General features: G+C 43.2%; 1 protein-coding gene across 1 annotated transcript in view; it reads left to right on the forward strand.

The window, feature by feature from the left end:
- PTBP3 (polypyrimidine tract binding protein 3) overlaps window positions 1-22121 on the forward strand; it is a 627347-nt gene that overhangs the window by 117359 nt on the left and 487867 nt on the right. The window contains exon 3 of the mRNA XM_086962058.1: window positions 16343-16489. Coding sequence (XP_086818184.1) covers window positions 16343-16489 — 147 coding nt within the window. The remainder of the gene's footprint in view (window positions 1-16342; window positions 16490-22121) is intronic.

Raw genomic sequence — 22121 nt, forward strand, 5'->3', positions numbered from 1 at the left:
GCAAGAAAATCTTCGGTTCAACATTCAATGGCAGTTATGAACACCCTGAAGATAGAGCCTTACTTGACCTATGTTGTCACAATTTGAGCGCTTCCTCTTGACAAGATTTAGAATGAATATCTTCCACAGACTGGTGGCATTTCTGACAAAAAATAGTTGGGAAGAGTATCTAACAGTGTGCCCATGTGACGACATGTCAGAACAATCCACTATGCACACGTTTTTGTTCTGTAGTCTCTACTCTGCACACCGTAAACTTTGGTTAATCCCACTCTTGAGAAAAATGGGCTTAAGAAGATGTCGTCCTGCCATGTTACGTCTGCAATTTATTGAATCAGAAATAGTCTGTAAATGTATAGCGTCTTTTTTAAAGTGTATTTTTAAACACAGAGTAAATCTTTGACCAAACCATATCGCAAACTGTATGAAAAATGAGATGCTTTGGAAAATTGCTTGATTGGTCTAAATTTATTTTAAAAACGTTTTTATATTAAAACTGACCTAGGGGAATGCCGATAGTTTTATGCCGTATAGTATATTAATGTGTTGATTGTAATGTAATGATATATTTGCTGAAACTCTTTTATGGTTTTTTATGTACCTTAAAAAATCGAATAAAGATTTACTACTACTACTACTCTGTTACAAGGGGGCGGTCTGAAAACTTTAACAAAATTAATATTTCAGTCTTTCTTGGAGAAGATTGCAGCCATTTTATTGGTGTTTAATATTGACAACAGCTCATACTGCGGAATAAAGCAATATAGATTGAAAAGATACAACTGTGGTGAAATTATAACATTACCTATACATAAGGCATAGTATGTCAGTGGTAGGACCGTCTCTGCATGTATGCCCACAAATTAAAAAATGCTCCCACCGCTGAGCCCAGATCCAGATGTTAGCATATTTACTTGGACAACCACTGGTCTTACAGCTAGGTTCTTCTGACCCCCCCCCCCCCTCCCCCGAAGAAACACCACGCATGGTTGTCAGTGGATGATCATCAGTAATCCGTTGTGTTCATTTGGCAAGCACAAGCCTCAGGACCGTGAGAGGGTGCACTTCTCTGGTGTAGCCCTCTACCTTCATAAAACCGAACAGTGCAAATTTTCGGAAGAGGTTAAGCCACCAGCCAAGCACAGAATATGGCATATGTCACATCTCTAGCAAGTAACCCAATAATAGCCCAACTCCAGACTACATTCAGTGCATTCCAGCTGAGAAGGGCAATGCACATGGTATTTAACTGGGTACGAGGTTGAGTTCCCAACATCTGTGCTAGGTGGGTGTGATGTTTAGCAAAGCCAGTGATGTGTAGCAAAGCCAGTGATACCATCCTCTAAAAGGAATATAGCCACAGGATATAAGATCCCAATGAAGGAAAAGGAGGACATGGCTACTAGCATTGTTCACCCCATTCCTCATACTCATCCACCATTTTCACCAGTACCTATTATACCACCTTCAGGTCCTTTAGATATCACACCACAGGGCTATCGTCTTACAGACCCTGATGCAAGGGATGGGGATGACACTTATGGACAACCACTGGCATATCCATGGAATGATTACAATATAGATCCTCCTACAGACAGACCCAGATCTTTTCCCTGATAACCTTCCCCTCCTGAGGACAACAATTCATATCAGGAGTTTTTAATTTTTTTTATTTATGTTTTTATTGATTTTCACAAAACAATACAACATAACAAATATCTTTTCATTATCAGCTCATTTCATAGTGGCATAAAGGAGACAATTTAGAAAAGAAAACAAAACAAACAGTATTCATATCAGGAGTTAATTGCCAGGGCAGCCACATACTATGGAGTTACATTACACAAGGAATCTTTGAAAGAAGATTTCTTATTTAAAACTTTAGGAACCACTCAAGACAACAGTCGTTGCCTATGTTAAAGGGTATGATGAGACATTCTGCAGATATTTTTAAAGATCCAATAAGCATACGTATTATAACACCCAGAGTGGATAAAATATATAACCCCCCACCATCTGACCCAATTTTTATTAAGGGCCAGCTTCCTTTAGATTCTTTAGTCATGTCCAGTGCTCGTAAAAGAGCAAATTCACACACTTCATCTGATGCACAACCTGCAGACAAGTAGTCCAAACTAATAGATGCCTCTGGCAAAAGAGTGGCTGCACAATTCGCCAACCATTGGCGTAATATGCAAAGTCTTTTGGCTCTGTACAATAGGACCCACTAGGACGAAATGGAAGATTTACTCCAATATCTCCTAGAGGATCATACGAAAAGAGGACCGGAGCTAGTACAGTAAGGGAAAACTAATTTCTGATTCCTCTATTAGGTGTGCCTTAGACGCTGCTGATACTGCAGCCAGATGAGTTAACACTATCATTCTCCTCAGAAAACACGCACGGTTAAGAATCTCTGGATTTGAACCAGTGGTACAACAGACTCTTCTTAATGCCCCATTTGACAAGGAGCATAGTTTTGGTCCCCAAATAGATGAATCGCTTGAAAAAATGAAAAAGGACTCAGAAGTGGCAAAATCTATGGGAGCGCTACAGTCACCATCTAAAAGAGGTTCCTTTTGCACCACTTTTTATAGGGGAGGCTCAAAAATTATTCCACTGAATCAATCCCCCACTTCTAGAGGATGTTTCCAAAGGTGGTTACAGAGGGAACAAGTGCAGTGGCTGCATACCATCAAAACAGACAACACTTATTTCTCTTTAAAGTGCCAGTAATTAAAGCCTTTTTTGGAAGGACTTAAAAGAGTGATACCACCAAAGGTTCCACCTGCACCGGCATGGAACCTTAATATTGATCTAACAAGACTATGGGTCCACCCTTTTGTAGTGTAGTTCCTATTTTCCCTATAGGCCCTGCGCATTGGAATAACATAAACAGCAGTGTAGACGTAGGGCTGCGGTCTTCTAGGTCTCTACTGACTATGTTAGACTTAATTGGGTTTGTACCAGCTAGCTCAGTAATCACTGGAAACTTTCTTTACTGAATAGGAAGTGATCAGCTTCCCTGGTTCAGACAAGAAGGGATTCAGTTTTCCAACAACCGCATTAACATGACAACTTTGCTCCTCAGACTAAGAGTCAATCTCTAGAGTCGTGTGAAACAATAGACCGCTATTTCACTCAGTCAGTTGTGCAGAATTACTTTCACCAGTTATGCAGAGAATAGAGAGACGGGCGTTTTCAATAAAAGGTATTAGTTATTGAACAGTCTTCCTTCTCTAGCAAGAGAAATGAATTGCCACAATTGCAAGACTTGTTATTATAAAAAGTGTGTACAGTAAAAGGAGTATTACGAAATAATACTGTAAAAGCATTGATATGGTTTCTTAGCCATAAGATGGTTAAAATGAATACAATATATACATTCATATATACATTTGGCTAAGGTTCTCAACTGGTGCTTCTAACTACGCCTACCCCGGTGTACCTGACCTAAGCCTAATACGTGGGAGGGAGTAAGTAAGTAGCAGGTTAAGTTAAGTTGGTTTTGCCAAGGGTTTGCTTCAAGAATTCTCTCTAAGGGTTTAGTCAACACCGTACCTCTGGAATAGAATGTTGAAGGTCTGGTATCTCCTCTCAGGACTCGATATTCCAGTTACCCGCAAGGGTAGGCTGGAAACGCCGGAGCTGGATTTTCTCGGCAGGAGAAAAGACAGCGTCTTTCTCAGCGCGTCAATGAGGAGGGGCAGCGTCCGTGGGCTTCTCGCATCTGCTGGGCTCTCTGCAAGGGGCAGCTGTTCTGGTCCAATATTCACCACCACCGTGTTTGCTTAAGGCAACGTTGGTATATTTATACCTGAAAGGTGCCGAGTTTGACGTAAGTTTTTGGACATAAGATGTCACTAAGAACTGGTCGTTCTTACAGTGCTTGCAAGAGTTCTATTACTAATCAAAACAAAGCAAGCGGGGCTTTCCCAGGTTGCTGGGGGGTTTGAGCTGTCGAAAGAACTTGGTGTGTTATCTAGGAATCTAAGGAAGTGGCTTCTGCTGTGTCATGTACTGTAATGAGCTGCAGAGACGAGTTACTGAAATATGGCTCTGATCGTTTATGCCATTATAGGGATATCTATTGATTATAGCCGTATAGGGGCATGAGGTCACAATATTGATCGGGGTCCTAGATAGAACACAACACTTTGAACCATTGCACAATTGTCCACTGCAATTTCTTTCTTGGCAGGTTGCTTTTTTGATTGCTATCACTTCACTAAGAAGTGTAAGTGAGCTTCAGGCATTTACTTTAGAAGAGCTATTTTTCCAATTTCATTGAGACTGAGTTGTCCTTTGCACTAACCCAAAGTTCCTTCCAAAAGTAGTCTCTGCCTTTCATATTAACCAATTAGTTGGTAACTGTTTTCTTTCCTCAACCTGATTCTGCATCTGAAAGAGCTCTGCATACATTAGATGTCAAAAGAGCATTATATTTTATTGACAGAACAAAAGACTTATGCAAAACAACTTTTTGTTGCTTTTGTAATTTTTTAATGGATTATGCGATGTAATGACATGCGTTGTAATCGATTTCGCGTTGTAAATCATTTGTTGTAAAGACACGTAAGGCGTGCTTTGTAAACTGTTTCCAGACGAGAGACCTTCACTAACCTTCTCAACCAAGCAAACATCCCCTTTCATCTATACGCAGATGACACCCAGCTCTACTCGGAAATCTCCTCACTAAATGCCACCCACCAACTAAATGCCACCCTCTTTGAAATTGAGGGTCTCGAATTTGTGTAACTGCCAGAAAGCAACCATGTGACTGGAGGCACAAGCAGACCCGGCAGCCCATTGCAGTTGACCCATGTCCCAACGGGATGGTGTGAAAAATTATTGTGGATTAGCCCCTGGGGTAGACCATGCCAACACTCCTCCAGATGAGCAAGCTCTGCTCTCAGGCCCAAAGATCCACACTGTGTGGGAGCTCAAATCCAGTTGGGTCTCACGGCCACTTCAACTCGGAATGGGCTGAGGGAGCAAGCCAGCAGGGCTCACCAGATCAAAGATTTATGTGTTAGCCCCCACCGGCAGTTGTAACCCTGTGGGGCCCCAGTGGACTGTGCCGTCTGGTCCTAGCCTCCCTAGGCCACTTCAGCATACACCAGCTGTTGGCATTGCAGCATTGGGTCTGCCCCACCTTCCCTGCAGCTTACCAATTTAGTGGCATGGCCACCAGTCCCCGTATAACCATACTGCCTGATTCGGGCCGCCCGGGGTCTTCACCACATGTTGCCATCTGGTCACAAGAGCTGGGTGACCGTCCTGATAGCTGCAGACACTGTTTATCCACAGACAATCTTCATCCGATGTGGTTGGTCTGCCATGCAGTGTCAATCTTACCGGCCTGTTGTGGAAGGGCTGGCGCACAGATGTTGGTGGTTTGTTGCCTTCCACCGCAAGAGCCCCACTACAGTGCGGCCATATTTCACTCTGGCCCTCTGATGACACCCACCCCTCCAACCCTCTCCCCTCCCTAAATCCCCCCTCCCAGAGGAGGAGAAGTTGACTTGTTCTTGCCATCCATTTTATCAGCATGTCCAAGAGGAGTTTAAGGGATAAATTACCAGAGGATTTCACATTCAGACATAGTTATCGGCCATCTGCATATTGGTCAATGACATTATTTCATTTAATAATATAGCTCCTGATAATTCCACGCAGATGTTGAAGACTGGGTTGTGATATCACCTTGATGTCCACAACGTGAGACAAGAGGTAATTATTCACAAAAAAACAACCTGAATGGGAGAAATGTCTGATCGAAAAGGACAAACTATACCCATCCCACTTATAGCCAACCGAGTTGACAAAATGAAAGGTAGTAACTCATGGTCTCAAGGTAAGCTCTGACCTCAATCGAGGTTGTAAAGGAACCAAAAGGCAACCGTCCACCTTATTGAATACTCTTGAGCATTATGGATCACCTCAAATGTTACAGTACTATACTGTCATTTGAATTTAGTACAGATTGAGAAGAGCTGGGAGTATTTTGTGCTGGCAGTGTGGAAATCCAGTTGCAAGACAACCAATTTTTCAATGAGGTTTCATAAGAGAGGACATTTAGAGACTTATTAAAGACTGGATAGATTTGAGGCTGTCTTATTTGAACACTTCTGCTGCAAGGTGATTTGACATGATTTTGAAAAAGCTGAAGTGGAGGCCCTTTTGTGTAAGAGGCATTTGATAGCATGAAATTTATGGCGTAGAGATTTCTTATCACTTAGAGGCTGCAATAGTGTCATCTGTGAATAAAGAATACTTGAAAGATTAAATGTACGTGATTTTGTGCCCAAAGGAGGGAAAAATAGCCAGCTTGAAATTTGGCATTTGTGACAAGAGATGGCTGTTGGTGCTTCCTATTGAAGAGTCAGATGGGTGTTTTTGGTGCGGTTTACATCCTGGAGATGATGGAAGGCCTGTAGCAGTTTCATCTGAATGTGCTTAAGTGTAAAAAGAGCAAAGGGTTTGTAGAGTTTTGTAGTAGAATGTTATAGAAGAGTTTGAAATATACCTGACTTGAGGGAGGAAGTAGTGGGTCTTGTATGAGTGATCAATGTGTTGAGGATCTGGTGTTTATATACCTATCTCTTAAATGCAATATGTATGTTTTTCTTCAGTTTATTGATGTAACAAGGTGTGCAGATAATTTTAGATTCTGTAACTGTCTGTATTAGAAGAATCGGTTTCTTAATGATGCCAGTCAAGAAGCAGCTATGTTGTCTGTAGGCACATTTGACAGATGGGTCCGAGTGCATGATAGCATGACCAGATTAATTAGTTTTTTATGCAGTGTTTGATGGTTTTGACCTGCTATTTTGTGAAAGTGACTTGGGAGCTATTTTCAAATTAATGGCAAATTGACCAGTTTATTCTAGAAGCATTGGAATGCCTATTCCAAGGAAGTTTGTGGGCACTAAAATAAGATCGGAAGGGCTATCTTTTTATTTCTATAGATCAGAGGTGAAGATTGGTCATGTAAATTCGACATCTATTTTTAATGATGTTTATTCAGATTGTAGCTAATGTTTGGGTCACATTATTGGTGGGGTCATTAAGGTGTTCTAAAAAGATTGGATTCTGATGGATGCATCTTCCTACAGATCCCTCACCTTTTGAATATGCTCCAGGTGCCTGATTGGATCTGAAAAACCTTTCCTGTGCAATAGCTCTCCAGCACCACTTGGTGGCCCCACCCAAGACTAGTCGTTGCTCCATCCATCCATCCAGGTTGTGACTATATATGACACGATCTGGTGCGCTTACTTTGGTTTCCTGTAATTTTTTTCCTGCATCAATGAAGGCCTAGAGCTATAATAGTTTCTCACTGCAAATCGCCCTCTGTGAATTTGACAGCAACTAGGACGGTCATTTTTCACCTTCTAGGTAGGGCCTGGGTGTTTAAACTTTATTGATGGCTCAAGAAGATGTCCACTTTGTATTCACTCAATATCTTTAAGTGGCATCTAGTAGCTGTAGGCCAAGGGGCCATAAATGTATGTTATTCTTCAATGCATTCAACGTCCATCACAGAGCGGGAGACCAAGCTATTTTTGTCAAGGGCTATCAGAGACAGTACAAAGCGGTCTCTTTTCCTACCCTTCCTTTCTTCAGGTTAGTTGCCTGTCCGAGTGATTCAGAAAAGGATCCTGCTGTAACAAAACCGATAAACCATGCAATAGGAAGCAGTCCTCTGCTACTTTGAGGAAATGGTCTGGCTCTTGGGGCTTTACAATGTTCAATGTTTTTATCTTCCTTGACAATAGAGAACATTCTTGTTCTGAAGAAGATAAATCTGGAGTCCATGACTCTATTTGTCGACCCTTCCCAGTCACATCTTTTCGACAGATCATGTTGGACATTTTCAGGCAGGCCTGTAAGCCACATGGTCACTCTTCAGGGGTGGGGTCCATTGCTGTGGGTTTGACAATTCCAGCCGATACAGCCATAGTATACGTACCTCCATAACCTCTGGCTGTAGGGCACCTTTCGAGAAAGCTCTTGCATGTTACGGTGCTGGTCCTCGTGGTTTTGTGCTGCCTACAAGACCTTCTGCTGTGTGACCCTTGGAGTGGGTTAAGGTGTCTCCTCCACTTTCCAGTCTGCAGACATTGAGGAATCCATTTGTGCATATTTTGATGATAAACGTCTGTCACAGCTCCTCTCTTGGTCACAGATGTGTCCAGATGGAACTTTTTGGATCAGATTCCTATGCCTTAGACTTACCTAAGGGGGTTTGGAGAACCTGTATTAAGGCTATTTGGAGGGTGGCACCCTCTTTCCTTCTAAAAATACAGATTCTGGCCTTTACCTGAAGAAACCTACTGTACACAAGTGGTCTTGATTCCTCTCTATAAAGCGACATTTCTTATCCCTTTGACCCACCATTGTGTGAACAGCTACTGTAACACTGAAATTATCCTTCCCTGCTGCTGAAGGAAGTCTAACTTGATTGAAATCCTCCACCTGCCTTCAGCAGCTCTTGAGGACTTGCTGTCATACGGCGAAGAGCTATTGGAGCCAGTTCTGGCAGCTTGAGAGAGACCCTTTCACTTTTCCATCAAAGCCCAGAAGAACCTCCTCATCACCACAAAAAAAGCTGAACTTGAACATTAATGCTTTTCTCCTTCCAATGCAATTGCAGACCTTCAGGATATAATTTTGATGTTTTTGAAGAATACTGCAATACGGTATTGCAGGCTTCCTCCTGATGGCTTTGTGCATCCTGTTGGTGCATATGAGCCCTAGTCAGTGGACCGCAGTGGCTTCAGCATCAGGGGAGCCTCTACATTGATGCAGAATTTCAACTGATGTCCCAGACCTCCACTGATGGATGTACACCTCCAACCTGATCATGGGTCTTACCTTTTAGCCCTCAGCATTCTAAACCCATTGTTGCAAACATCTTCATGAAGGGCTGTCTGGTGCTCATCTAGGGCAGATGGTGGCTCAAGGCCTTTTGTCTGCGTCAGAACAACAATGGCATTTGAGGCAATCCATGATTCAAGTCCTGTCCGCTCAGCCAGAGACCATTACATGAACAGAAATGGCTTCCCGAAAACTTGCTTCAAAATCAGTCTGTGGGCCACTGGTTAACATGTTGTGATTGGCATAAGTCTGAGGGTTTGAACCTCTTCCAGTCTCTTCTTTCATTTTCCTCTCACCTGTTGTGTGTTTTGCGCTTTTCTCAGCATGCCTGGCAACCAGTAAAAGCACATTTGGCTGCTTTGTCCGCTGTCATTTGTTGTTCTGATGTACCTTCTTTGTTTAGGTCACCCCAGTGGTCTGTTTTCTAAAAGGCCTATTGTACTTGTTTCCTCCCATGTTGTGTCTTACTTTATTGATGGCACAGTATAGAACAAAGTTGACTATCACCTCTGTTGCCTTTGCATTCACTAGTTGTACAATTTTACTTTGAGTGTAGTGGTGTATAAAACTATGTTACGCATTGGCCATCAAAGATCCATCAGCACGCATACATGCACACTCACTAGTGTCATTGCTGCTACTTGATCTTTTTATGTACACTTTTGCTGAACATTACTAGTTTAGGCCCTCTGCAACGATTACTTGTTCCCTGCTGTTGCCTGATTTTCTTGGTAAGCTGCAACTCCTCAAGCCTATCTTCTGGAAAGTTGTTGCTGTGGAACTCATTCCAATTTTATTTTTTAATCAGTGGAAAGATGCATCAATCAGAAGAATAAGTAGCTTACTTTCTTTAGTGATATTTTGGATGGACACTAGACCATCCTACAGATTCTGCACTGCCTCCCATCCTTCCCTGATGAGTTAGTGCCATGGGTATTAAAATCTCTAATTATGTACTTATGCACCTATCATTTTGTCATAGACATAACAGCTTGTTTGGTTACTCTCCTCTTGTCTTGAGGGCATGGAAAACCTAGAAAAGTGATACCAACACACCATTTGGTGGTATCTATAGTTGGATGTCCTCACTTCGCAGGGGGATGGACAGAAGCAGTTGGAGTTGTCTAGCGCCTCCTGGTGGCACTTGATAAAAAGGCTGTGGATCAAGGCTGTTGCCTGCAGGATATTCACAAGATGAATAATCTACAGGAAGCTGTAGTATTGTATTGTAATTGCAGTTATATAGCGCTTACTACCCCTGAAGAGGCCTCAAAGAACTTTTTCGGCGAGTAGCACGCTACTCCGGGACCCACGGAGGATTTAGTGTTGAATTAGTATAGTGAAACATGCAAGTACATTTTAAGTATCACCAGAAATGATGTTACTTTGAGGTTAGTCCTTTTTAGGTCTCGGCTAGCGTAGGCTGCGCACATGTGCAGTCTCGCTGGCGAGATTTAATGTCGCTTAGTAACGAGGTTAACCGCGCCCCTCTTCTCCATTGGCTGGCCTTCTAAACGCTGGCCAGCCATTGGAGAAGAGGTCCCAGTGACTATTCAAGCTCCGTCTTTTTCGGATTGGGGGCATGTTTTTCCTTTCTTTCTCTCAGTGACGTCCTCAGTCAAAAACACGCCCCCCCAGTCTGAAAAGGACGGGGCTTAGATACAAACGTGTAGGTTCCCTCCGCGAAAATATACCGCATGTGTAGACCAGTTTCGAATCTCTACATGTAAATGCATGACCATGTTCGGACACCAGATTGATGCATTATACATGAGTTCACCCGACAAAGCTACCAGTTTAGACTCGCTGCATCCAAGGTATCTTATGTGGATGCTGTGGACATGGATGCGGGCCAGGCCCTGTGCGCCGCCGTGCCCTGCCTGCTCATTTCGGGGTGATGGCGCTGTGAGAAACCCTGCTGTTCTATGAAGGCCCGAGTTTGTTTACTGGGCTCGTGAAAGCAGGACACGGAGCAGAGACGGGCGGGCGGGCCCGCCGTTTTTTGCAGGTCCTTTTGTGGGCGGGGCTTTTTTTGGTCACAAGAGGGCGGTTTCTGCTGGGCTGATGGGAAATGTGGTGCGCACTTGGTCGCTTTGGGAGTGCGTTCTCTCAGTGGAGAGGTCGAACCGGCCTGCTGTCATTATTCCCACCGGTAACAGAGGGATCCTTATAATGAGCTAAGTAGACCCCCTTCCCCCGAGACTGATTAACTGTACACCTGCCCCCTGTAGTGAGCTACCCGTACTTCCCCAACGACGTGGCCAGTACCTTGGGCAACTACCATCTCTTACAAGACCGATGTAACCTCCACTCTGGTTACAACTTCCCCCTAATCGTATATATCCCGACTGAACGGCGACCATCTTTAAAAAAAACACACACACCAAAAAATCGAAGATAGCACCCCTACACGCTTGCGTCCCACCCACACCCCGCCTTCGTAAGCCATATTAACAAGCAACCACCGCTTTAAGAGGCATATTATCCAACAACTTCCCCACAGCCCATCAGGTGCAACACGATTTACGCTGTTCTATGTATATAACTTGGAATGAAAAGTCACAAGTTTGCGCTATATAAACATGCATACATACATCAATAAATAAACAATTGTAAAGCGTATTACTACAGTGTGATAAGCCTAAGACGCCAATCAATGCTGTGATACATGACTGGTGTGTGTGTGTGGCTCTGTGTGTGTGTGTGTGTGTGGCTCTGTGTGTGTGTGTGTGGCTCTGTGTGTGTGTGTGGCTCTGTGTGTGTGTGTGGCTCTGTGTGTGTGTGTGGCTCTGTGTGTGTGTGTGGCTCTGTGTGTGTGTGTGTGTGTGGCTCTGTGTGTGTGTGGCTCTGTGTGTGTGTGTGGCTCTGTGTGTGTGTGTGGCTCTGTGTGTGTGTGTGGCTCTGTGTGTGTGTGTGGCTCTGTGTGTGTGTGTGGCTCTGTGTGTGTGTGTGGCTCTGTGTGTGTGTGTGGCTCTGTGTGTGTGTGTGGCTCTGTGTGTGGGTTTATGTGTGGCATTTGCGAGAGATTAAGCTATTGGCATTGTAAATGACAATGCCATTTATTTATCTGTTTTCAAAACCAAAACAGAAATAACCATTTTGTCATTTACAATGCCAATAGGTCTAACTTTTGCAAAGGCGAGACAGTTGCATTGTAAATGATTCTTTTTTTTTTTTTCTTGTCCTGTGCAGCCCTGAATCGGCCATCTTACAAATAGTTCATGACACTTTCATATTAGACTCAGGTGAATGCTAGCCTCGAAACCATCCATTATTAGGCAGTGGTGTTTCACTCTCCTTAATATGCTTAAAGGATAGCGAGCGCTCTACTTACTAAACAGGTCATTAAAGAACAAGCATTGACAAAGCCAGTATATGTAGTCTTGTTTTTCCCGTTGCTTTTTGCCTAATCCGTTTATCATTGTCAAAAAAGAAAAACATAATTGCTGATAATAAGCAGCACTGGTAAAAACAAAGATACTGTGTTTACACATTCTCCACATGCAGGCTTACATATGCCTCCTGTGTGTACGTGCATGCATCACAAATCATGCTTGTGCTCACATCATGACGTGGCGGCTGTTTGTGTGGGGGCTGCTTTATTTACTTTTATCAATAGTGGACTCCTATCTTGGAGAAGAAATAAAAAAAATTGAATAAAAGGCAGTTAGGGAAAATAGCGCAGTAGCCAATGGCAGCAGCTGGTAAGAGGAGACATGGGGGTGGTTAGAAGTTAAAGCCCTTGAGGAGCAGTAAGGGTGGGAAAATCAATGGGCTAGCTGGGGGTGGTAAATCTACACAATAGCTTGCATGTGAAAGGAGGAAGCAGCACATGAACGAGATTGTGGAAAGAACCAGCAAGCATGTGCAATCCATGAATGCTGAAAGGAAAAGAAACAGTCCATGGTAAATGGCTGTAGGTCTGGCTGTACACCCGTTCCCCTACGCTTGAATTCCCACCTCACCCTGCACTGAAAGGCACACTGCTAACCCTAATACAATGTTAAACATACATTCACCCAAGCACAACTGTCACCCACGGGCGCACACCTCACCCTGCACATATACACTTGGCATGGTATATCCACAAAGGCAGACCTCGCACCCTACTTTATGTTCGCTCATGCACACCACTCATCCTGTAACCATGCAGACAGCTGTTACTCTGCACATATACACCCTTCACTCCCCCTACAATCACACAGGCCCACTTTCAACGTCGAACAGTCACACACAGGGTTCAACCTGCAATCAAATTTCCTCTGCATCTCCCCTCATGCAGGCACACGGTACACTCACACAGGCACACCTCTCAGCATGCACTCGGTGTTCACACAAACCCTACGCCTGCGCTCACACAGGCTTACCTCCCTTGCACTCACTCACAAAGGCATTCACAAGGGCACACACCCTGCATCACATAATAACACCCCCTGCACCACATAGTAACACCCTACACACTGCTCGGACACAGCACTCGCACCTCTTCTTGCACGTGCAGGTGCACAACAGCCCTGCACTCATAAACTCACTCTTATTTGCACTTCAAGTGCAACATATCCTTTCAAATAGATAATCTTCATTTCTGCTGCTCATATGACCATTTCCCATAGTTTACCCAGAATTCTTGAATGCTGATGGCCTTCAGGAAAGCCAAATATTTTGTTAACGTTGTAATATGCAAACCACCCACCATTTTGGACATTCAGAGGAATATCACTGTGCTGCTACTTTTGTCACGCCGTTTAGTGCCTATGAGTATTTAAGTTTATCTTGTGGATTGCTTCAGTCGCTGGCATGTTTCAGAAGCAGAGGGCCATTCTATTCCAAGATGTTAGTTTTGTCCGAGATGACCTACTGCTCTTTTGTGAACAAGCCATATGAAACAGTTAGACTAGCCAAAGTTCAAGATATTTGCATGACAGACAGCCAGAGATAAAAGTATCATATTTCTGCACAAACAGAACTAATAATCAGCGTATTATCGTTAAAGCCTTTTGTGAATCAGTCAAAATGCTTTGTCCCTGTTGATCCAACTCCATTGGTATCAGGGTGTAACGGCCGGATTCTCGGACCAGATAGGATCAGCTCCTCAGAGCACCTCCAACCCAGCCGGAACGTAATCACCTCCCTCCTCAGGACGTATTTACAATAGGTATGTATATGCCTTGTACCTAAGGATGGGGAATTAGCAATATACATGCATAGGTTTTCTACAATATCCCACTCATACCAGTTAGTCTCACGGCAACTTAGGCCCAGACTAGTCTACCCTAGGGCAGTTCCGATTAGTTACCATTACACACTGACCACAGTTAGTGCTCGCCCGACAAGCCACAATCCTGCGTGTCTAGGCACCAGTCTCCTCCCTGGTTTTCTCTCACTCACATTCCGATCCACAATCTGGCGGATCTAGGCACCAGTATCCTCCCTGGTGTTCTCATTACTTACATCCCAAGCCACAATCCTGCGGGTATCGGCACCAGTGTCCCGCCTGGTGTTCTCATTAACGCCGCTTACCAACGACGATCACTTTCCTATGAATACCTTTGGAAGGAATCTTTCAGTGGCTACTCTGGATATGATACTACAATATTATGGATTACATAATAGTTTACCAAATAAGATGATGTACAATCTATTCTTCACATCAAGGGGTCCCTCTCTCCCTCATTGCTCAGTCACTTCTTACCTGACCGGGAATTACATCCGTTCATGAAAACAATGCCTGACTAGAAGAACAGGTTACCCTGATTGAACAAGAATACGAGGCACATGCTGATTCACTAAGAACTGGGGTACTTTATTACAATGATCATTGAAACACAATACTACACTATGACATATATATCCTGCAAAGGAAAGTGAAAGGTTAGAATGTGCACACTATGGGAAAAAGGTCGACGTCACCTGATTAATGTGAAGTCTGGATTCAGCAGTCATCTAGGTTCCCTTCTCGTCTGTGCCTTGGCTCGTCTTAAGGTCACACTTCAGCAGTCACGGGTACACGTCTGCACCGCTATGCTCTGTCTTCCCTCCTAGTCACTGGAACCTTACTCTCATTAGCTGCTTCCTCTCTGGCTGTTCTGCGCTACTCCTCTCTCCTCTCAATCACGGACAGTCTTCACTTCTCGGCTTCGATCTTATAACTCAGTTTCAGCCACTCTGGTATTCGTTCTCCTGACTAACTGCTTCGTTCGGAATGCTCTGATCTTATAGGTCAAAGCTCGCCAGCTGCTCCAACTAAAATAACTTCAATCTTTCTAAGAGAGTATCAGCTTCTTGGTCTTTCTCGGACTTCAAAATGGCGACTGTCTGCCTGGAAATAATTAATGGCATTGATGCTAACAGCTAGCTACCGCCTACAGACTGACTAACTCACTGCCTCATGCTTTCGCTAATATGGAAGCTTGTCCCCTTCTGGAAAGTTACGGCCAGTAACCTACCGCCCACCAAATTCTTGTACCTCCCCGTACCAAGGACACGTTCCCAGCCGGCCGGCCTGATGTTGTGTCTTCGGAGTGGAGAAAAATACAGTCTTTCGATAAGGGCCAGCCTGAGCCGGTTCTCTCCAAGCAAACGACACTTCGAAACTAAAACATTACACTTGACCTAGAAGCATCTCAAGCTGCCTGGGCAGAAAGCAAGATGGAGTCTCTCCCGTTTGAGGCCTACAAGGCCCGAAATAAGCATAACTCCATAGAAGGTATACTAACACTCTTGCAAAAGGACGGATAATCACTAATACTAATGAATCTATCCCCTAACATAAGTCTATAAGCCCTGATCTAAGGAAAAGGGTACGGAAGTGCATTACTGTGCCCTATGAATAGGCCCTGTCTATGGTTCTAATCCTTGCACTAGAATGATAATAGACTGGAGTCACTTCCAATCATCCTCCCTCAAAGGAGGGCCGAAAAAGGTGGTCGGAACACAGGGCTGTGCCCACACAGTGGGAAACGGTAAGGGGCAGACTGTTATCGCACGCACATAAGAGATCTGAAGTTCATTATAGCATTATAGCATCTTAACCACCTTAATTGATCGGCATGGATGTTGCAATGTTTCCTTTCTGGCCAAAGGACGTCACGGATTGCGATATACCTACTTTGCCTCTCTGAACCCAGGAAACCACGTAGGACCACATCTGTTGAGCCTGTTTTTTGGTCCCAATAGTTACTCTTTCAGCTTTACCTTTGTCTTGCTCGTTTCCCACAGCACTGTCAACGTTTGGATATAAAAATCTTGGAAAACAAATGCTGTTTATGAATACATCGGTCCTTTAGAATAGTCTTCTTTGTGGGGAATGACAAGCAAATTGCTTACAGATGTCGTTGTGTTTCCACACACCTAATAGATAATTGCAATTGGGGGAGGTTTTGCACACAAACAAGTCCTCGCTGTATTACTAAAGGGTGGGCTTTTAAAATTACCCTATTTTTCATTTTTTTGTCTGCAGGCTTTCTTAGAAATGGCTTCGGAAGAAGCTGCTGTTACCATGGTGAACTACTACACGCCCGTCACTCCTCAGCTCCGGAGCCAGCCCGTCTACATTCAGTATTCCAATCACAGGGAACTCAAGACAGACAATTTGCCGAATCAGGCTGTAAGTACTCTTGCACAGTGTATTTTTAAATGCCCATCACTTTAGCAGATTCCCTCTTTTTATATACTGTAGATGGTAATGTTAAGTCACAAAATAAATGTATAGGTTGAGTCGAGCGTTTTTTCCCATAGGGCATCTTGAAAACCCAGGAGTCTCATGTCATTTTAAGATTATTTGTAATGCTCAAACGAAGTGCTAGGTCGTCCATCTTCTAGGCGCATAAACATCAAAACATAACATAAATGCACACATTCAGAATATACTAGAGAAGCCTAGAAGTGGAGGCATTTTGAATCCATGTATGGTGTATTATTTGCTATCTGAAGACACTAGAAGATCATTTCATTGTGCACACAGTCTCGAAGCATTCGAGTGCCGCGCAATAACAAATGTTTTATAATAAATAAAAAATGCATTTAAAATTGTGCCCAAATGCAACTGTTTGACTCGGAATATGTTTGACAAATGGCGTTCCTTTGTCAGTGCCACCCAAATCCATAGGTATTAATTCCTACAGTTTGTGATCCAGGATTTCTTTTTCTCTTTGTAGTGTCTCCGCTAGGTTTAAAAGTGTGTAAGAACAATACATACATGCGTACCTCAGTTCTAGGGACAAGGTATACCTCTTGCTTTCTTTTTTTTAATAACCCACCTTTAAACGATTACGGTATAAATCGGATATGAAGTTTATGGCATATCTAAAACCAAAATTCTATGTTTAAAAAAAAAAGAAAAAAAAATATTCAGACTGAAATCCCAAAAATCTTGGAATAAAGCCCATGTCTCAGTACCACACAATTTCCGGAGTCTGACTTGAATATGTTTGCAGAGGGTTGGTGATCTTCACCAACATTAAAGTCCAATTAATATATTGGGGAGTTAGGAGCTGTTGCGTCTGTTTCTCAGGTTTTGTTATCTTGATTAGTATATGTTTGTGGACGGATGGTTAACGAGTCTGTGGTGCGAGAGAGCAGGTGTCGAAAAGTTGCTTCGGATTTCTTAATTGCATAGGTTACTGTTAGTCGAGTTTCTTTTACTTTGTTTACATTTTATTTAGTGTTGGAGGTCGGTGGGTTTGGATTGGTGTGGGAGATACTCGGCGTATGAATGTTTTTGAGATGTAAAATTTTCTGTCCTCCAATTGTTCTAATTTTTTTCCTCCCCTGTAAATGGTTTTACTCTTCCCCCAGCTATTTTAATTTTTTTCCCTTGCCTACATTACAAAAGTCTTGGCTGACTGACTTTTCTGTATGTTCAGGCGGTAGCTGTGATCTAGCAGTACGGGATCACTCTGGGGAGAGGTGTGGCGCAGCGGCTGGAACAGGTCACTCCGGAGGGCGGGGCTGATCCCGATTCGATCACTGGTGGCAGCTCAGCACCATATTACTCTTGCTGGGCAATAGCTTACTTAATCTCCTAGATGGCCCCCAGCGCCTGGAGACCCTTAGGGGTAGTTAGTTCGCGCTTTATAAATGCAGGATTTCCGATTTATTTATCTTACTCTTAGGAGTGGTTTGGGCTTGGATACCAGAAAACCCTAAAGTTATGACATTGATTAAAGAAAAATATTTATCCAGAGACCATTGTTTAGCGAAGTCTCAAACTTTAAAATTAAAGGTCTATAGTACATTAATAGAAGAGTAAAACAGTTAAAACCAAAGTGCCTACCACTGCTATGGTTACCAAGATGAGGCTTAAACTATTTCGCTGTAAATAGAAGCAGATGCCAGACGAGAACTCCCGTGTTATGTAAAGCCACATAATAGTAAAGACAATCCGACCAACAGATTACAGATAAAGATCATTTTATTATCAGACCCATAGCAGAATGAGAAACAATTAGACGGATGTCTTTGGCTCAGAATTCGAAATAAGAATGTTGCCAATAACGAGCGAGCCCTCTGCAGCTAAATTAAGGCACTATGAAAGGTTGACAGACGGCACCTATATTAGAAAACATCCTTAGTATCTCTTCTCGAAGAATAAAAAATCATGTCCAGTACGCAGGTGTCCATTAACCACTGGTAAAAGATCCTCACAAGTATAAATGAAACGTTTTCACGAGGAACAATAACTATTGAGAATACTAAAGTGAAGCATCACTAGATACCACATCTATCTTTGTTGCACATTGTCATGTCTTTAACTTGCGAATGACGGTCACCTGACGAAGGCCACTGGCCGAAACGCGCGTAGTTCTATTCCACCGCATTGCCTTCAAATTTTCCATCGACCGAATATATCGTGTAGCACCTTCTATCTTTCTTTGTGTAGTTATGTGAATATATGTAATGTATGTATTTGAATGTAATTTGTGTAAATAACTGAAAGAGTAAAAAAAATGTAAAAATTAAAAATAATATATACAACAAATAGAAGGAGAAAAAAATTATAAATAAAATGGTCTCCGAAATTTGATACATCATTTTGTCTCGGCCAATAATCATTCAAGGTCGCATAATATTGTGAGTATATGTATTAGGGCGGTACAACAATAATTGGTTTGCTATACAGCCTTTTTTCCTACCAAGATGAGACCCAGATGTAACCCGAAGTTTATGTATGGAGCCAAAACTCAGTCATACCTACTTTGGAGGGGGCCCATATCTTTGGTGCTACTGTACGTTTTACTTTCCAGACTAGCTGGTGTAAATGCTTATGTATTTTTAGGTGCTAGATGAGAAAAGCACAACAGTTTGCTAAGGTTTCAAAATAATTCTGCTGGTTTGGGCTGGTGGTGCGAAATACAGGCCAACACTTACGGTAGAGTGTACTGCCTGGAAAGCTGTTTGTGTTGGAACTGACCTTTTAGCCTGATAGTGGAGCAATCAGGTCTTCAGTGATTCCAAGGTTCTTGGAGCTTTTATTGCCTTGACTGCAGGTTGGGCATAATTAATCTAATATCAAGCTTATTTTTTCTTATTTAGCCATGCTGCACAGCACAGGGATGCGTTATAGCATGGCTAAATATCATTGACAAAGCAAATGGATCTCAAAGTGGATACCTGTTAGCTTTACCAGTGCTTGTCTAGCGTTTGTTAATGACTATCCTATTCAGGTGGTCCTTATGGTGATAGAAATAAAAAAAGCTTTGATCCAGTTAGTATCCGCTACCGTCGTTTGTGTTTTCACTCACTACTTAACTCACAGATATTCTCATTATTTATATTGTTACAGTGGGTATCGCCCAGAGTTTCAGCTACATTACAATATTGGGTAGACGTTATTATAGTTTTAGTGGCGATCAAGATTTGTTGCGGTCTGTTCCAGGGGGTGGGGGGTTTGAGTGGTGAATATCTGGGTTGGTCTCTTTCATTGACCCTGCACCTAGGGATCTGATTTTGTGTGGCAGTTACTGTCTCTTTGGGGTGGGGTTGTCTGTTTCCATGTGTAGATGCCTTTATTCCAGATGCTCCATTAGCCTTTCCAAATCTGCTGCATCATGGAATTATCTACTTTTCACATCCATGGTCACTAGCAATGTGGTTGGATACTGTAGACCATATCTGCTGTACTGTTTCCTGAGAGTGACACCTACCAACAAACATATTTTGCAAAGTATGAGTCTCATATGAAAAATCCACAGCAAAAGAGATTCCATAACCTTTATTCGCATATGCTCCGCATATGCTTGCAGTCGGGCTTCCACTTTCTGATGCTATAATACACAGACTATAATTGGCCTGGGGGTGTCTCTTGGGAACTGTTCGGGGTCAAACCTTTAAGTGCGCTTAGAAATTCTAGAGGGGGAGTAAATTCCTGTCCCAGGAGTGTAGGTATAAGCCGTAGGAGGAATCTGATCATGTCTTGTCCTTCCTCCGTTTCTGGGACCCTCTGGAAAAGTAATTACCTGGAAGCCTTGTTCCCTGCAATTGATAGTTGTGCGTGTAGGTACTGTAGCCAATGCTTGGAACAGACTACAGTTAACTGTACTTTCTCGAAAGTGAGTAAAGCCTTTTCTCAGGGGTGTGCATTATGTTTCAAGTTCCTTGAGCACACCTTCGTACACTTAAAATTCCGTGAGTTTTGCTTTTTTATATATCCTTATACTCTATTGCATCGTATAGTTTCATTTGAGTAGATTCTCTATGAATTGATGGATATTGTCCATGTAGTAGAATCATAGGTGAAATTCGCTATGGTATTTAGTCCATGGCGACACCTCCCTACCAATTAGCATTACAGCTCTTATGAAAAGATGGTACCTTCCACAAGCAGGGCGGGGAGGGGGGGGGGGGGGTAGCGTTTGTATTGTTACTGCATGACCTCCCCAACCCAACATGGTGGTTCCCAGTGTGCTGTGGTGCCCCTCTGATAGGTCTTTACCTTCAAGTAGACCTGACGGCTCACATCATTGACTGCACAGAACTGTTTTCTCTTACAGTCTGTCCTCAAGCTATGTCCGCAAACATCTCTCAACTCTTTCCCAAAAGGTGGCTTTACATTGATGCAGCACAGATAACATCAGCACCTTCGGAGTGGTCATGATGCAGTCACATTCCCTCTTCCCCTCCCCAAGGCAAGGACGCAGCGAAAGTACATCTGTGGCCACTGCAGAAGGCAGGTCTGGTAGGTGGAATTCCTCCGAGCTATTCCATTCTCTGCCAGTGCTGTAGTATTCCCGCCTGGCAAGGACCAGCCAAACTACTCTCCCCAACAGTCCTGAGGCAGTCAGCTGCAAAAATTACTGTGTGTTGGAAAATGTCACACGGTCACTCTGCCGTAGTGAGAGCTACACACAATGAGCTACTCTAGGGAACTGTAATTCCAGACTCGGCATAACTTTGCCTTACCGCGCTTGAAGAGCCTGGTTGGTTAGGTTTGCTGGCTAAACACCATAGAGCAATATACTGAGGGACACTGAATTTATTTTAAAGGTGAGATTTTTTTAAGCATGGGAATCTTTTTGGTTATTTTTGTGTCGGCCATAGAAAAGGATCCGTAAAGGGTGTCGGAGGTCAATAATTCCTGGTATGGCAAGGTTTATTGTATTGTGCCTTGTAGGTGTCTGTGCATTCTTGCAACTCACAAGGAGCATCTTGGACCATTGCTTTACATCTGGTAGGATGGAGGCAGTGATGTGCTTTGGGGTGTGGCATAGGATTGGGTATCCTCACCCCCAGGAGATCCAAAGATGTCAATGTAGGGATGTAAGCTTTCCGGGCAGTCAATATTGTTCTCCAGAGCTTCTAATCTTTACTCATCTATGAACCACTGGATCAATTGTTGCTTGCTTCTTAGCGTAAGTAGCTTCCCTCCCTCAAACCCCAGCCATCTTCTCAGTTGAAAACCAACCTAACTTCCCTTCCACCCTGCCTATATTATATAACCCCTTTCCTACCTTACAGTATACTTTACTAAATCTCCATCTAGTTAGCACTTCAGTACCACAAACCCTGCTACTCCTTCACTCATTCAACCTATTTAGGCTGTGGGCACCTTACCAATTAATTCTATCCTAGAATGCTTATCCCGGTTTTGAACATTCTTCCCTCCACTCTCAATAATACCCCCACTCCCCAACACAGCAAATCTCACATTAACCCTCACTATCCCTCCATCTTCACTCTCCTGCCATCCACCTCATCTAGCTGCTTATGCTCATATCTTCATCCTGTTAACCTCTGTTACC

The sequence above is a fragment of the Lissotriton vulgaris genome, chromosome 3_1 (genome assembly GCF_964263255.1).
Source record: "Lissotriton vulgaris chromosome 3_1, aLisVul1.2, whole genome shotgun sequence".
Taxonomy (NCBI): Eukaryota; Metazoa; Chordata; class Amphibia; order Caudata; family Salamandridae; genus Lissotriton; species Lissotriton vulgaris.